The sequence below is a fragment of the Centropristis striata genome, chromosome 11, assembly GCF_030273125.1.
Source record: "Centropristis striata isolate RG_2023a ecotype Rhode Island chromosome 11, C.striata_1.0, whole genome shotgun sequence".
In the NCBI taxonomy this organism is placed as follows: Eukaryota; Metazoa; Chordata; class Actinopteri; order Perciformes; family Serranidae; genus Centropristis; species Centropristis striata.
The window spans coordinates 23,055,034-23,072,963 of NC_081527.1; the positions used below are offsets into that span (position 1 = coordinate 23,055,034).

Sequence of the window (17,930 nt, forward strand, 5' to 3'; positions counted from 1 at the left end):
CTGAGCTGACAGAGAGTGCTGCAGAAGAGTTAGATAGGCCAATTGAAGAATGGGAGATCAAGCAGGTGATTTCATCTCTTAAAAACAATAAAAGCCCAGGCCCAGATGGTTACATTAATGAATTTTACAAGACATTCAAAGACTTGCTATCACCGTTGTTACTGAAGGCATACCAGCATGCACTCGGATCAAGAATTATGGCACCATCCTGGAATGAGGCAACTATAGTGGTGATACATAAGGAGGGTAAAGATCCCACTGAATGCCAATCCTACAGACCAATATCACTGCTGAATGGGGACCTGCGTATACTAACGGCAGTCCTGGCCAGGCGAATGAATCAGATAATCACTCAAATAATCCATCCTGACCAAACTGGCTTCATCACTGGAAGATACTACGGAGATAATGTACGCCGCTTACTAAACATAATATCTCATCAACAAGATAGGAAATTAGAATCAGTAATTATATCTTTAGATGCCCAAAAAGCATTCGACCGTGTATCATGGCAGTATTTATTTCAAACATTAAAGCGATTTAGGTTCGGCCCTAACTTTATAAATTGGATACAAACACTGTACTCGTCACCACAGGCTGCTGTTAAAGTTAATGGCTGTAGATCAGAGAGATTCACTTTGGAACGTGGATGCAGACAAGGATGTTCTTTATCACCCTTGTTATTCGCTGTTAGTATCGAACCGCTGGCCCAACTTATAAGAGATGATGATGATATAAATGGAATTGTTATTAATGAAGAGGAACACAAATTATCGCTCTATGCTGATGATGTAATTCTGTATCTGACAAAACCAGCGCTAACGATACCACATTTAAAAAGGCAAATCTCGAAGTTTGGGTTTTATTCAGGATACAAGGTAAATGTGGAGAAAACTATGGCTATGGATATAAACGGCACAATCCAACATAGTGTAAAGCTTCAGAGTGGATTTAAATGGCCCACGGAAGGTATTAAATATCTAGGTATACACATAACCTCATCTCTTCAGAATCTGTTTGATGCTAACTATGGCAAAATAATACGGAGCATCAATAATTATTTAGAACGGTGGTCTATGCTCCCCCTGTCTCTGCTGGGGCGCGTTGAAAGTATCCGTATGAACATTCTACCCAGATTACTTTACTTGTTTCAGATGTTACCTATAGAAATTCCCAAATCTACATTTGATAATTTGGAGAAAATGATGTCAAGATTTATATGGCAAAAAAAGCGCCCTAGAGTCCGACTTAAAACCCTACAGTTATCTAAATCAAACGGTGGTCTTAAACTCCCAAATCTAAGATACTATTTCTGGTCTGCACAAATGAAGCCTATGATAGCGTGGCTTCAGAATAATATAGAAACATGTTGGCTTAGCATAGAAAAAAGTCTATGCTCGCTGAAATCTCTGCAAGACCTACCCTTCCTAGATGCTCCCATAAAGGAAATGGCAACTTGGACTAAGAACACTCTTAAAATTTGGGTTAAGGTACAGTCAACTTTTGGATTACCAACACAAATATCGCCATTAATCAGCATTGGATCTATAAAGAGCTTCATACCTAATAATTTGGACATTGGCTTCAGAAGGTGGTCAGAGTATGGTTTGGTTCATCTACATCAGTTATTCAGTCTTGGTAGTCTAAGAACATTTGGGGAGTTGAGAAACTGTTATGGTCTTCCTAAGACAGATTTCTACCGATATCTGCAACTTAGAACATTTCTGACAAAGCACAAGGAATGGGGAAAACTCACAAAAATTTCTCCTATCGAACAATTTCTAATAGAAACACAAACAGGAAATGGAGACGGGAAAATAATTAGTAAACTCTACAATATATTTTTATCTTTGAGTACACAGAACTCCTTACAGATAAAGCAGAGATGGGAGGCAGAAATGGATGTGGTTATACCACAGGAAGCCTGGGAGGAGGTGTGTAGTGAGGCACACCTGGTCACAAACTCAAATACATGGAGGGAGTTTAAGTGGAAAGTAATTGTTAGATTTTTTAGGACCCCAGAAATAGTGTCTAGAATGAGCCAGTCATATTCCAGTTCATGCTGGAGAAATTGTGGATCTCATACTGCCAACCACACCCATATATTCTGGTTATGCCCCAAACTAAAGACCTTCTGGGGGGAGGTATTTGATGCTCTTAAAGAGGTCTTTCAACAAGACATACCTCGAGATCCTACTGTGGCTTTATTAGGAGTGATGCCTAAAGGATTGAATGGGAGGTCCAAGAAATATCTTTTGAATATATTACTTACTGCAGCACTGAAGTGTATAACTATTAGATGGTTGAAGCCAACTCCCCCTTCATATAACACTTGGATCCAGAAGGTTTGGGACCTCTATCAGATGGAGCACATTACGTATGTATTAAGGCTTCAAAAGTCCATCTTTGCTAAGCGATGGGGTCCTGTCATGTCTTTATTAATACAGTAAGACTGGTTAGTTCTCCCCCTCTACCACCTCTTTTTTATTTTTATTTATTTATTTATTTATTTATTTTTATTCTTTTTATTTTTAATCTTTTTTGTTACATAATACGCACAGTGCACTAAATCCTGCTGGTCCCCTGGATGCCTATCTCTATATGGTTTGTGTATATATGAACGTTTGAATATGTATATTTGATTTGATTTGTTTAATGTATTTAATTGGGAGTGGATATTTGTTCTCGTTTTGTTTTTGTTTGTCTTATTTGCTTGATATCCTGATTTGGACATAATGTACAATTGTCGCCTACAGCTGGTTACAGAATGATGTTCGTACTGAAATGTTGTCACTGAAAAACTAATAAAAAATAAGTTCAAAAAAAAAAAAATGACCAAAGTTTTTGAACCCAAATCAAAGCTTGGATTCTTCTATGTTGTTCCAAAGGTCTTGGCATATTGATGTGATATTCTGGAGGGTTTTTGACCATTTTAATCAATTTTCAATACGAATAAAATTGCATAATTCAGCACCAAATGTGTGTAACAAAAGGTATCAACCCCAAAACTGCTGCAACAACTTATGGGACATAGTTGAACATGGACATGGACTTCAAAGGGACATATATTAATGTTATGAACCACTAGACACCCCAATAGGTTGAAATGAATACATAAGTAAATTTATTAGATATTTTTGACCAAAATAACTTGACACAGTGCTGAGCTGCATCTCAATATAATCTTCAGGTTCACAGCTTTCAGATGATGTCACCACTTCTATATGGCATTAACTGTTGACCTGCTATCTCCCCCTAATCATCCACTGCTCACAACCACCAGTTGTCAAAAAAAGGACCTTTAACACTAACTGGTCAACGACACAAAGTCCTGGCTTCTGGAGCAACATCCCGATCTTTACGGCTGAAACATTAATGTTGATTTATTAAATTGAAAAGATTCGATGCCTGCCATCTGTCTGATAGAGGAATCAGGCCAGTCGGAGCTGAGAGAACGAGAAGAAGCAGAGATTACGGAGCGGGGTAATCGTCGTGTCCACAGAGGGATTACATGTCGCTCGGCCCGCTGCAGACATCGCTTTTTGGGGAGTTTGGCAGATTGGAAACTGTGTGTCAGAAATGTATTTTCCATCAGATGCTGGACGAGAGGCTGAGCGTGACAGACAGAGGATACATGAGACAACACCGGAACATTAATTATTATTAATTCATAATAATGATTTAAGATTAGAGGAGTCAGAGTCGAGCAGGAAGCCGCAGCATATAACCAACTGTGATAATTTAGACTGAAACTCATAATATTACATCATTATTCTCATTTCCATTGAAAAATATGAACTTTTTCTTTTTGCTCTGCCTAATAAATGTCTTAAAGCGACGACTCATTCATCAACTTTTCTTCATAAAATAATTGTGTTGATTAACTTAATGTTAAAAGGTCAGATTTTGGTTTAAACAGTAATACAACTTATTATTCTGCAAAATAAAATCTATTCATTTAGATCAAGGGAAAAATGAGAACTGAAGAGACAAACAGGATCAAGTTTATCTTTCTTCATTCTCCTCTCGGTGTCCTTGTGTTTTATTGCAGCATATAAAGTGTTTATAATATACAAGTCCTGCAGCTCTGTGGAATCAGCACAATCAGAACAACTCAAACATGTCTTAGTGCAGAATAACAGACAAAAATCAGAGAAAATTAGAATGACAAAAATCAGAGGAAAAAAAAATAAAGTGCAATATATTTTAAAATTTTAATTAATCTAATTTATAGACTCTTTAAGTGCCCACAAGTGTTGCAAATGTTGTAAATAAATGTTTTTCAAAAAAAAGACACAAAATTTAAAAAAATATGTAAAATGACCATAAAAAGTTTTCTCCACATATTGAAGTATTGTCATGTTTCTAGCCTCTCCTGTCCTCTCCTCTCGGCTTTGTGCAAACGCTTTATTTTAAATGACAATGGTAGAAAGAAGGAGATTCTGACACAAATAACAGCTCTGATGATCTGTTATAGTTTGTTTCTAAGATTAACATTTTTTGGGCGATGGTGAAGTTTTTCTCATTTGCTTATGGCGTTTTTTTCAAAATATATTTAACCATTTCCAATAGTTTCTCCTGTCCGACATTTCCAGATATCATACGATAAGTACGAACTGTTCCATTATTGCAAACTCCTGACAGGTCGAGTCATGACTCGACATAATTAAACAGATGCATCAACCCTTATAGGCCGATACATCGAGAGTGAGCACGACAATTTATTTGTTTTCCACCGTAAATCCAGCGTGTGAGTGACTCATCAGTCTGATGTGACCGAGCAGAAGAAGGACGAAGAAGAAGCTGAATACAGGATGCTGTATGCACACTGATGATCTCCACTCATCTATTAGTGATGAAGATGCTCAGTGTAGGAGGGGGGGGGGGGAGAGAGAGAGAGAGAGAGAGAGAGAGAGAGATACCGAGAGAGAGAGAGAGCAAGAGATACCAAGAGAGAGCGAGAGAGAGAGAGAGAGCGAGAGATACAAAGAGAGCGAGAGAGAGAGCGAGAGAGCAAGAGATACCAAGAGAGAGCGAGAGAGAGCGAGAGAGAGAGCGAGAGATACCAAGAGAGAGCGAGAGATACCAAGAGAGAGAGAGCAAGAGAGAGAGAGAGCAAGAGAGAGAGAGAGCAAGAGATAGTGCAAGAGAAAGGGAGAGAGAGAGCAAGAGATACCAAGAGAGAGCGAGAGAGAGAGCGAGCGAGAGATACCAAGAGAGAGCGAGAGAGAAAGCGAGAGATACCAAGAGAGAGCGAGAGAGAGAGAGAGAGAGAGAGAGAGTGAGAGAGAGTGAGAGAGAGCGAGAGAGAGCGAGAGAGAGCGAGAGAGCGAGAGAGCGAGAGTCTGCTGGTGTAAAGATCAATCTGACACTGAAATGTAACCTTGATATTTACAAAAATATACATTTACAAAGTATATAAAACATTTCTCTCACTGATACCGGAAGAGAAGAAGTTACAGGATTATATTTTTATGTTTCTCCTGTGAGTCGATGAACTTTTTGTTCTGGTTCATTCAGCACCGTAAATATTTCATCAGAGACACAAGTTTCTGTGACATTAGATTCATGACACATGACAGGTAAAGTGTTCACATTATGCAACATATACAGAGAGTAGTATGGTTGAATTCCAGCATCATAATTCAGAATAAACGGAATTTGGTTCATCATGTCTGTATATCAGGTTCAGAGGGAGAGAAACATCAGTAGGAGGGAGAATTCAGATACTCTACTGAACACTCTGAGCCGGGTCTGAAAAGTTGGTTTCCTTTTTAAAAGATTTCCAAAAGTCGATTGTTTATTGCACAAAGAAACTATAAAAACATTATCGTCAGAGTTTGGATTCTCTGACGGTCCTTGAACGATCATCAGTTACAAATGTTTCAGCTATAAAAAGTGACCAAAACCTGTGTTAAAATGTTAATATTAGTGTCACAATCTCTTTATTCTACATGTGTCATTCAAAATAAAACATTTACACAGAGCAGAGAGGAGAGGACAGGAGAGGTTGTTTACACAGAGCAGAGAGGAGAGGACAGGAGAGGCTGGAAACATGACAATACTTCAATATGTGGAGAAAACGCCACGTCTTGTTTTTTTTGCAATTTTGTGTCTTTTTTGCTAATTTCGTGTCTTTTTCTGATAATTCTCATTTTGTGTAACATTTGTAACACTTGTGGGCACTTGTTAAGTTTTTTAAATATATAAATTCCATTTTATTCTAATAAAAATATTTTTTTTCTGATTTCTGTCATTCTAAATGTGCTGTGTAAGACATGTTTGAGTTGTTCTGATTGTGCTGATTCCACAGAGCTGCAGGACTTTCAGTCGGTCAGTCAGTCCTGGGAAACAGACCGGATTGGTTCCTGCAGCTCGGGTCCGTTAACCCTGCAGCAGCGTCTGCTTTCCTGTCCCCGTTAGCTGGCAGCGAGATGAAACACGCCGCTGTGAAGCTGCAGGGCGACTTCTGCTGCACAACAACACGACCGCAACTGTTACAAGTTTTTCCTTGCAGGTTAAGTAACTGGTTTATGTGGCGGGAGCGTGGCTGAGAACCAAGTAGGTGAAAGTGGAGGCTCATCGCTTCATCATCAAATTAAAAAAGCATATTTACTCTCTGCTGCACAAGAGCTGCACTGAACACCAACACAGTGACTCAGCTGTCACTCGCACATTATGTGACTCCCCGAAAAACTGCTGCCAGGTTGTATAAAAATGTTTCTGAAAAGAAAAATAATCACTTTCTCCCTGTAAGTAAATGAATCTGAGAAAATATGGCAGAAATGGAAAATGTATATTTCCCACAAAAAACGTCTTTTGATTAAATATTTATAAAATAGAAAAAGCACTAAAATCCCCATGAAGAGATGTTTCCTGTGTAGTGATAAAATATTTGTATATTTATTTTATATCATAGCATTACATTAAAATAGAAATATCATCAACAATTTTTATTAAAATATATTTTTATTTTATATTAAGTTTTCTAAAAAAAATAATTTTATAAATAATTTAAATTGAGATTATTTTATTATACATTTTATAAAATACCTTTATATTAAGACATTTTTTATGTTTAAATGAATACAAAAACCTTAATAAAAAGTCAATTTTATTTTTAATTTTATTTAAAAAAATGTATTAAGATTTGATTTTAATGTTACATTTTATTTGAAAAACCTTTATATTAATATAGTAAGGTATTTTCATTTTCATTTCATTTCATCATTTCATTATAAAATACTTTCATATTAATATATTTTTTCAAGATATTTTATATTAAGATTATTTTTATTTTTTGTTTCAAAAATACTTTAACTTAAGGAAATGTGTTTTATTTTTTACTTTAATTTTATAAAATAATTTTATATTAAGTAAATTACATTTTAAAAAAATGTTATCATTCCTTATTAAATTGTGCTCCATGGGAACAGTCCAGTGGATATGTTGCTCTATTCTCCTGTCAAATGGGGGGAAAAACAACAGAATTCCAGGTTTTCCCAGGATGCATGGGGACTCAGTGTGGCAGGTTTATTATCAGCTGATTATCAAACAGCTGCAGGTGGCGACGCTGTGATGACCTTTAATTTAATCTGTTGGCAGCTTGTTAGTGTTGGCAGCCACCATATGAAATATGTGTTAATTAGTCTGCATTAAACACCATGTTGGCGTTTCCAGGTCTCACAGGCTGGAAACATCCAGACAGCCTCATGCAGCAGCTCCTGATGTGTGTTTGTGGTTTTTATTGTCGTCAGTAGAAAAAAAATCTAATCAGTATCAGGTTGTGGTCACCTGAGGAAAGAAACAGGACACGCCTCACACACACTGTAGCAGATTTTATAGGATTTAACAATCTGAACGCTTTCACTGCGACATTTAACCTCTATATAATCTCTGCAACTCTGTGGAAACAGCACAATCAGAACAACTCAAACATGTCTTTGTGCAGAATAACACAGTTAGAATGACAGAAATCAGAAAAAATTTGATTGTTCTTCAAAAAATTGGGACCTTGGAATGGTGTAAAAACCCACAAAATTACCAAAAGAAGAAAAATTACTAAAATAACACAAAAATACCAAAAGGAGACACAAAATGAACAAAAAGACACAAAATTCCACAAAAAACCCTATATAAAATCGCCAAAACCAATTTTCTCCACATATTGAACATATTGAAGTATTGTCATGTTTCCAGCCTCTCCTGTCCTCTCCTCTCTGCTCTGTGTAAACAGCCTCTCCTGTCCTCTCCTCTCTGCTCTGTGTAAACAGCCTCTCCTGTCCTCTCCTCTCTGCTCTGTGTAAACAGCTTCTCCTGTCCTGTCCTCTCCTCTCTGCTCTGTGTAAACAGCCTTTCCTGTCCTCTCCTCTCTGCTCTGTGTAAACAGCCTCTCCTGTCCTCTCCTCAGATTTTCAGTGAATATTTGTCACGTGACCGTTGGTCTCAGCAGAAGCAATCATGTCTTGAGGAGCACAATTTAATGTTTTTAACAGGATCTGGTTAGTGCAAACGCTTTATTTTAAATGACACATGTAGAATAAAGAGATTCTGACACAAATATCAACATTTAACACAAGATTTGGTAACTTTTTATAATGGAAACTTTCAGTTTCAGTTTTAGTTTTCTCCTCCAGATGCTGTTTGTGTGTCACACTTTATGACCTCTCGCCCCACTGCCACCGCTCAGACAAACATGGGACCGACTCTGTCCTGCAGATCTACAAACATGGTGAGGACCAGAGGTCTGCAGGAGCTCTTTATCAGTTTACTGACACCATCGGGTGGAAACGACCGTCTTTAATTACATCAGCAGTTTAGGCCACATGTAGGGTGGAAAGATTTATCAATACAAGAGTCAGAGCTCCCTGCCTCCCATGGGCTCACTCACTGTTAGAGAAACACTCGTCATCTTATTTAGTTATTTTTGCAAAATGCACAGATTCTTTATACTGTCAGCAACTGCAACAAAAAGTAATTAAATGTATTTACTTTTTTAACACTTTGCAGCTCTTTTAATAACATATTTTAAACACTTTTTTCAAACACTATTTCTTGTAAAAGTATGTTTTAGATTGCAGAACTTGGTGGATAAATGACTCGGATCAGGATTGAAGGCACAAAAAAAAAACTTTGAACTGTTATTATTGAATCTTTTCCTTTTATTTTAATGTATTCATCTCTTTAATCTGTTAATTTAGTTATTCTGGTGGGGGTGGAGGGCAGCTTATGTTCTGTTGTGTTTCTATCATATTCAAACTGGAGATTCAGACTGATTTGTGGTCTTGTGACATTTATTTTATTTATTTAAGTTCCTTGTTTTTCCAGGATTTTTTGGACTATTTTGTCATTTTTCCAGAACTTTACATGACTTTTGAAGCTGCATGGCTGAGCCCCAGGATTAATCCAGGACACTTGGTTGGTTAAAATATAAAGAATAATTATGTAAATTGTTGTTGTTTTTCGTAAATAAACACACTTGTTTTGAATTTGATGCATTCTGATTTTTATTCACACAGGGTCCCAACTTTATTGGAATCAGGGTCTTATATATATTTTAATGTTTTATATATAAAATCAAACATACAACTTCATGACACATGTATACTAAATGCTGTATGGGTAAACAAATTATATTGGGTTTCCATCATATTCAAACTGTGTATTTTAAAATTTCTCTAATTTGTGTAATTATTTATTTTTTTAGGTTCCTAGATTTTCCAGGACTTTTGGGACAATCTTTTTGGGACCGTAATGTAACGTTATGGACTATCACATCATTTTTCCAGGACTTTTGGCACCGTCTTTTCATTTCAACTGGACTTTTTGCACTGTCGTGTCATTTTTTCAGGACTTTTGGGACTATTATGTTACTTTTCCAGGATATTTGAGGCTATTATGTCACTTTTCCAGGACTTTTGGCACTGTCTTTTCATTTCAACTGGACTTTTGGCACTGTCTTTTCATTTCAACTGGACTTTTGGCACTGTCATGTCATTTTTTCAGGACTTTTGGGACTATTATGTCACTTTTCCAGGATATTTAGGACTATTATATCACTTTTCCAGGATATTTAGGACTATTATATCATTTTTCCAGGATACTTGGGACTATCGTGTCATTTTTCCAGGACTTTTGGCACTGTCTTTTCATTTCAACTGGACTTTTAGGATCATGGACTTTTCGCACCATCTTTCATTTTTCCAGGACTTTTGAAGCTGCCTGGCTGAGCTCCAGGCTTGATCCAGGCCATGGTGAGCAGAGAGCCATGCATACATACCTATGAGAGCCTGGAAGAGGTTGCTCTGGAAGATGTCGATGACCCTCTGGATGGAGTGGCGCAGCTGGCGGTCCTCGGCGTGGTGCAGCTTGGCCCGGTACTCCTCCAGCAGCAGCAGGGCTCGCTGGGCGTCTGCAGGATGACCAAGAGGAAAACTTATAAAACACCAACCAACTAAAAGAGGCTTTCAGTGCAGAGGGCTCAGAGCAGCATCAGGTCAGATTTGGTTTATGGAGCTTTAAAACTTGTGATCCTGCAGCTCAAGAAACAAATCCTGGATCAACTGAAACTAAAGGAGATCAGATAGAATGCTTACACTCAAAGTATAAAATAATAAACACAAATCAGTGACTTATAATACTTGTTAATAAATGTTCTATATTAAAGTATGTGATGACTTCAAACAGTTTTCTTTATGTTGTTATTATGTATTATATTCAGTTTACTGCGATATTAAACAGAAAATCGTCACATTTCAGAAGCTGGAACCAGAAAATGTTAAACATTTCTGCCTAATAAATTACTTTTTTTTTTAACAGATCTGGTGATCAAATCATTATTCAATTGATGAACTAAATCTAAAGGTCAGATTTGGCATTAATGGAGCATTAAAACTTCTGATCCTGCAAAAGAAATCTATTCATTTAGATCAAAGCTAAACTAAGAACTTAGGACATCATTAATATAAATCTGAGATCTTTAATGACTTAAAACATGACCTGATGTTAACAATTTAAGACTTTTTTAGGACTTAAAACCTGTGAACCCCTCAAAGCCGTTTCATAGCATTTTTTTTTTGTTCTTTCCACATTCTCCTTTCTGAGTACTCGTGTTTCACTGCAATATATAAAATCTATATAAATCTATAAGTCCTGCAGTTCTATGGAATCAGCACAATCAGAACAACTCAAACATGTCTTTGTGCAGAATAACAGCTAGAATGACAAAAATCTGAAAAAAAATGAATTTCTCTGATAAATTATTTTTACTAGAATATAAATTTTATATATATAAACTATTTTCCAAGTCCTCTCTGCTCTGTGTAAACAGCCTATTCTGTCCTCTCCTCTCTGCTCTGTGTAAACAGATTTTCAGTCAATATTTGTCACGTGACCGTTGGTCTCAGCAGAATCAATCATGTCTTCACAGAGTCTCTGAGGAGCAGATTTTAATGTTTTACACTGTGGATTTTTTCTTCTTCCTCTTCAGGACACAATTTCGTCCCGCTACTAGTCCTGCAACTCTTTGAGAGAAATTATATATCAAACCGTGCAGTTTGATCGGGATCGTTGTGCTATTACTTTTCTCTACGGAATAAGAATTTTCAGGTAAAATATTGCTCTGAAGTGAATGGGATGGCTGAAAAAAGGAGTGAAAAAGAAGAATAATTGGAGATTTTTAAACGTCTACTTCTCCGGCATAATTTCACTTAGAGACTCCATTTAAACTTTAAACAGTAGACACAAGTCTTGTGCATCGGTGTATTAATCCACGTTTCGGTAGGTCATATAGTTTTTTTATCAATCCCTGTCCAATGACCATGATCATGCGTGTGTGTGTGTGTGTGCGCACACACACGCGCGCACGCGCATCACTTTATGTGATTACAGTTACAGATGCGCGTGCACACACACACCTCCAGATACACATGCTCCACACACAAGCCCGTAAGCGAACACACTCCTCCAGATACACATGCTTCACACACACACTCCTCCAGATACACGCACGTAAGTGCGCACACTCCTCCAGATACACTCGCGTAAGCGCGCACACTCCTCCAGATACACACGCGCATAAGCGCGCACACTCCTCCAGATACACACGCGCTACACACGCGCTACACACACGCTACACACACGCTACACACATACACGATTTTAGTTACACAGACAGTAACTGTGATTTTAGTTACACTCCTCCAGATACACATGCTTCACACACACACACACACACACACACACACACACACACAAACTAGTTTACTGTATAATACTGATGTTTCCCTTGGTACTTGCCTGATTTATTCAATTTGTATCAACAAAAAACAAATCATCACAAGTTCAATAAAAAGTTCAGCTCTGGTTCCAGCTTCTCACATTCATCTTTTCTCTTTTTTATTCCGTGTTATATTTTGTGTCCATCTATCTCAACAAGGAGCTGGTTGATCATTAATATAAATCACTAGTTTCCTCCCTAAAGAGTGGCCACCACAACTTTATACACAAGATCAATTTAAGGTTTCTGAAGGACGTATACATAATCATTGTAGTTTTTTGTATCAAGTCTGGTTTCAGTGTCTCACAGGTTTAGGATGTCTTCGTTTCAGCTTCATCACTTTGGTCAGAATTTGTCTCTTCAGCAGCAGGATCATAAGTTTTGATGCCCCATTGACCATCATTCATTCAATGAGTCAAACAACCAATTAGTTTCGATGAGTAATTCAATATTTCAGCATTTTTTAAGCTAAAATACCAAAAAATGTCCCTTGGTTTCCGTTTCTGGTTCATCTTTCCTCTGTTTACATTAACTGAAGCTGAATTTATTCAGGTTTTTATCACTTTGGAATCTGGAATCTTGATGTTTTTGTCCATTTATTGAAAAAAACACTTAGTGTGTTAGAAGAAGTAAACAACATAACTTGAAAAAATAGGTCAAATAATGATTATGGTAAATTTGGATAATTGATATTCTATGTATCTTTTTTAATTGAACTTTCTATCATTGCATCAAAAACTTCAATGGAAATGAACTGTGGACTTAATTGTATTTTATTATGATATTATTATTACTATTTGTAATGGTGTATGATTTTTTTGTCCCCCTTTTTAATGTCAAAAAAATAAAATAAAATAAAACTCACAATAAAGCCCTTAGAAACCCTGCAGAGCACACATTTAACAGTTTGGAGTTTATGTTAAAAAATCAATTAATCAATAAAGTAATTGACCTCCTTATATCACAGTTTTGGTTTCACATCACTTTGTTTTTATTTTCAATCAAACAAAAAAAGTTAAAAATGTTTTAAATATTTGAATAGTATGGGCTCTGAAAGCTTGTGGACATTTTTCATTATTATTTATATTTAATAGATTAATTAAAAGTATAATAACATATCAGCTGGATATTAAACTTGTGTTTATAAAACAGAAAACATTAGAATTAACTTACTTTTTAATCAGCTATATTTTCTGTCACAGTTAAATACTTTCTTATATTTGATATTTTAACTGACTATTTACGCTGCTTTATGAAATATCTCACATATATGTTTATATATATATATATACATATATATATATACACAGAGAGAGAGAGAGAGAGAGAGAGAGCGAGAGAGAGAGAGATGTTGCCATATATGTTACCTACAGGACGATATATTACTCTCATATCAGTAACAAAAAGAAAAGTTGGGATGATGTGAAAATGTAATAAAAATAAAATTTAATGATTTGCAATGATACTTTGGGACGTGAAAACAACTGAACACAATAAAAAAATCTGTGTTCAAACTGAAAAAAGGTTTTTTGTAAATATAAAACACTTTTTTAAAATGTAATGCATTCAGTTTTTACTTGCACAGCGTCCAAATTGGAACCAGGGTCGTATATATTTTAATGTTTTATAAATTAAGACTTTAAGACACTTATATTATTAACTAAAAATATGTTATGTGTGTATGTTTAATTTGCAGTAGGGCGGGGCGATGTGGCCAAAATCTGCTCAGACAATGTAGACTATTTCATATTTTAATTAATATTGGTCACAATTCAGCATTATATTAAATAACCACAAGGTGAAACATATTTTTGTGCACCATAGTGAAATAAATACCTGATACATATAGAAGTACTTGAGTATTTTATAATTTAAATTGAAATTATAAATAAAATAATAAATAAATAAACATGCATATATAAATACCATAGATATACATAATATATATATATTTTTATTTTATTTTATGGTAAACTGTATATCTGATCTTCTAAGACATTTAAGTTAGTATGTTCTGTTATTATCATTTTAAATGATGTTATTGTGTATCAGGATATCTAAATTTTTTCGTATTTGTTCGTATTTGTGAATTAAAATGATGCATATATTACATTTCAGTAAAGATAAAAGTAAAACTTTATTAATAACACAAATATTAAAGATTTTTTTTATTTTTTTTACAGTTGACCTCCTTGAAGAATGCTGTGGTGGTTGTTGTAAATATTTTATTATTATTTTTCTAACTAACTTAAGTTAGTATGTTCTGTTATTATCATTTTAAATGATGTAATTGTGTATCAGGATATCTCAATAAATTAATTCATCACAACACGATTCCACTGAGAGATGATAAATCATCATATTGGATTATTGCCCATCCCTTATTTGTCTATTATACACTAATAAACATAAATAAATGCTTGTATATGTGTCATTTGGATTATCAATACTTATTTGGTGGATTACACAACAAATTAAATCGTCTGAATTAATAATATTTTCATGCATAGTTTGTATTTATACGTTTTTACTTCACATGTTCGTATTTGTGAATTAAAATGATGCATATATTACATTTCTGTAAAGATAAAAGTAAAACTTAGACAACTTTATTAATATCACAAATATTAAAGATTTTTTTTTATTTTTTTTTACAGTTGACCTCATTGAAGAATGCTGTGGTGGTTGTTGTAAATATTTCATTAATATTTTTCTAACTAACTTAAGTTAGTATGTTCTGTTATTATCATTTTAAATGATGTAATTGTGTATCAGGATATCTCAAAATTTTAATTTATCATAATATGATTCCACTGAAAGATGATAAATCATCATATTGAATTATTGTCCTGCCCGTATTTGGATATTATACATTAATAAACATGTATAAATGCTTATATATGTGACATGTCATTTTAATTATAAATACATAATATTTGGTGGCTTTGACACATGTATGACAAGAAATGAAATTGTTCCAATGAATCACTAAATTTAATTGAAATGTTTTCACTTCACATGTTCATATTTCTCAACTAAACATACATTTCTTTATGGGGTTAACTCACACTTTGACTCAATTTAGGATTTCTTTTTCTCAAGGATAAAAGTAAAACAAGTTTATTAATATCAGAAATATTAAAGACTATTTTCCCTTTTTTTTACAGTTAACCTCCTTGAAGAATGCTGTGGTGGCTGCTGTAAATATTGTACTAATATTTATGGAAGACATTTAAATTAGTATTTTCTGTAGTAATTGTATATCAGGATATCTCATTATAAGAATTTATCACAATATGATTCCACTGAAAGACGATAAATCATCATAATGAATTATTGCCCAGCCCTTATTTGTGCATTAGACATTAATAAACATAAATAAATGCTTATATATGTGACATTTGTATTATAAATACATAATATTGCTCCAATTAATAATATTTCCATACATAGTTTGTATTATTATGTTTTCACTTCACATGTTCATATTTGTGAATTAAAATAGTGCATAAATTACATTTCTGTATGGGGTTAACTTACACTTTGACTCAATTTAGGATTTTTTTCAAGGACAAAAGTAAAACTACACAAGTTTATTAATATCACAAATATTAAAGATTATTTTTCCTTTTTCTTTTTCTTTTTTTACAGTTAACCTCCTTGAAGAAAGCTGTGGTGGCTCCTGTAAATATTTTATCAATATTAGTTTATTTTTAGTTGGGCTCGTCTCCAGACAAGGTGCCCCATATACAACTTGGTTAGCAACCGCGGCTAACCGGCTAGCCCCCGACTTTAACTCACTTTACCTGCCTGGCACGGCACGGCCCAGCCAGGCCGGTTTAACCCGTGTGTGGCGGGTTAATGTCGAGTTATGTCGGTGTTGGTGTGTGTTTGTCAAAGTGTTTCTTCTCTCCCGGAGCTGCGGTGAGAGTTTCTCCCAGCAGGCAGCCGCTAGCCGCGCTAGCTTGCTAGTTAATATGTTTAAGTGAGAGGCTTACCTTTCTTTCTGACTGGCATGGTCGGGTCTGGCTCGGCTCAGCTCGGGTTGGAGCTAGTCCTGTGTTAGCCACATACACTCCGCGCTCAAGACGGGCTTTTTATCGATTATTCCGGCAGTTAAAACCCGCTGTCACGGCTCCAAGTCTGGAGAAAATCCCTCCACGACGACACCAAGTTGCCCTCCGAGCCAAAACACTCCGACAAACAAACTAACTGTCAGGGGAAACTGACACGTCCAGCATGAATAACAACACCGAACCTCCGGACCGGGGGGGCTCCGACAGACACACACCGCTCTGGATCCTGGTTTGGGAGTAGTGTCACAAAACGGCGAGCAGGATCCAGGAGGAGCTCCAGAGCGCGACCGACTCCGAGTGCTGTACTTCCCCGCCTGAGAGGCTCCCTGCCCCGGCGTGCACCGCGCAGGCTGACCGCGGGAGGCGACACACTGGTTGGTGGCCGGAGGGGGAAAAAGTGGAAATTTAGCGTTCAGCAACTGGGACCTGCAGAGAGCCAAACTCTATAAAAGATCTTCCTGCACCGACTGCTCACTGCTGCTGCTGATCCGCTCCGGAGCTTTGATGGTTTTTCCAGAAATTAAAAAAAACTTCAGCCTGGCTGGTGGCACACCTAAACTCCAGCCGTGCCAAGCCTGCATGGGCTGATTTATCCCGCACTGGCACGCACACTTTTATATGTGAAGGCTATTATTCCCGGCACAGCCTGCTGCATTCGTGTCAAACTTCTTCCAGAGTAAATCCCTCCTCTCTGCTCCTGCTGCCACTTCCTCCTCTTTTCTTCTTCTTCTTCTTCTTCTTCCTCTCCTCCTCCACCTCCTCCTCCCCAGGTCCACAAATTCCAAACTTTCCTCCAAAATGGCGTCTCAGGGAGCTGCAAATGTGAACCATGTGATTTGTAAAAGCCGAGCCCCTTTTTCAACCTGCCGCCCAATCATGCAGCTCACCTACAAGGGCCGAGGAAGAGGAGGAGGAGGAGGGTCAGGGTGGAGGCAGGAGGGTACCAGAAAAAGTTTGGGATAGAGAGAGAAAGGAAGGATGAAAGTCTGAGGAGAGGGAGGTGGTAGATTAAAGAAAGCAAAAGAGGAGGAAAAGATGCTGTTAAATCTGATTAAAAGTGAAAAAAGGTTTCCAGCATTTATCACATGAAGTTTATCTCAGACTCAAATATGTCTCAGAAGTTGTTGCAGCAGTTTTTGGGTTGATACCATTTGTTGCACAGATTTGGTGCAAAATTTAACCATTTCTTTGACCATACGTTAAAAACAAAATCCCTCCAGAATCCCTCATTCAGACTCCAGCAGAGAAAAATCCCTGCTGTGTTGCTGGTTTCAGAAACTTTTGACATTTAGTAGATTTGTGTATTTTGTGCGATTGCATGTCAGCTCTTGTGTTGTGTTCCTAGAGGTCACAGCAGCTCATTTTATACACTGAGCTCAAGTTTCACTCACTAACATCATCACACATGAAGAACATTGGGCTCATTGAATCCACAAGAGTCTCAGCTTTACACTCAGACCCCATTTATGCAGCTCACAGACTGTTTAGGGACCCCAGGATGCACAAAGATTCACATGCACCATTTTTATACGAGGCAAAAATAGCACATTTTTCTGCATGAGATGAGCATAAAGTGG

At 36.4% G+C, this 17,930-nt stretch overlaps 1 protein-coding gene across 12 annotated transcripts in view; it reads right to left on the reverse strand.

Annotated features, from left to right (window-relative positions):
* Positions 1-17,351, reverse strand: part of dlg1b (discs large MAGUK scaffold protein 1b) — a 156,884-nt gene extending 139,533 nt beyond the window's left edge. For 4 of the 12 annotated variants that reach the window (XM_059344347.1, XM_059344346.1, XM_059344344.1 and 1 more), the window contains exons 1-2: positions 16,276-17,346; positions 10,280-10,411 (exon numbers count right to left, since the gene is read on the reverse strand). In XM_059344347.1, the coding sequence (XP_059200330.1) occupies positions 10,280-10,411; positions 16,276-16,294 (151 nt within the window). In that variant the 5' untranslated portion in view covers positions 16,295-17,346. Of the gene's footprint in view, positions 1-10,279; positions 10,412-16,275 lie in introns of all 12 variants that reach the window. The other 8 variants (XM_059344337.1, XM_059344345.1, XM_059344342.1 and 5 more) reach the window with 4 other exon arrangements.
* Between the last annotated feature and the right edge of the window lie 579 nt (positions 17,352-17,930).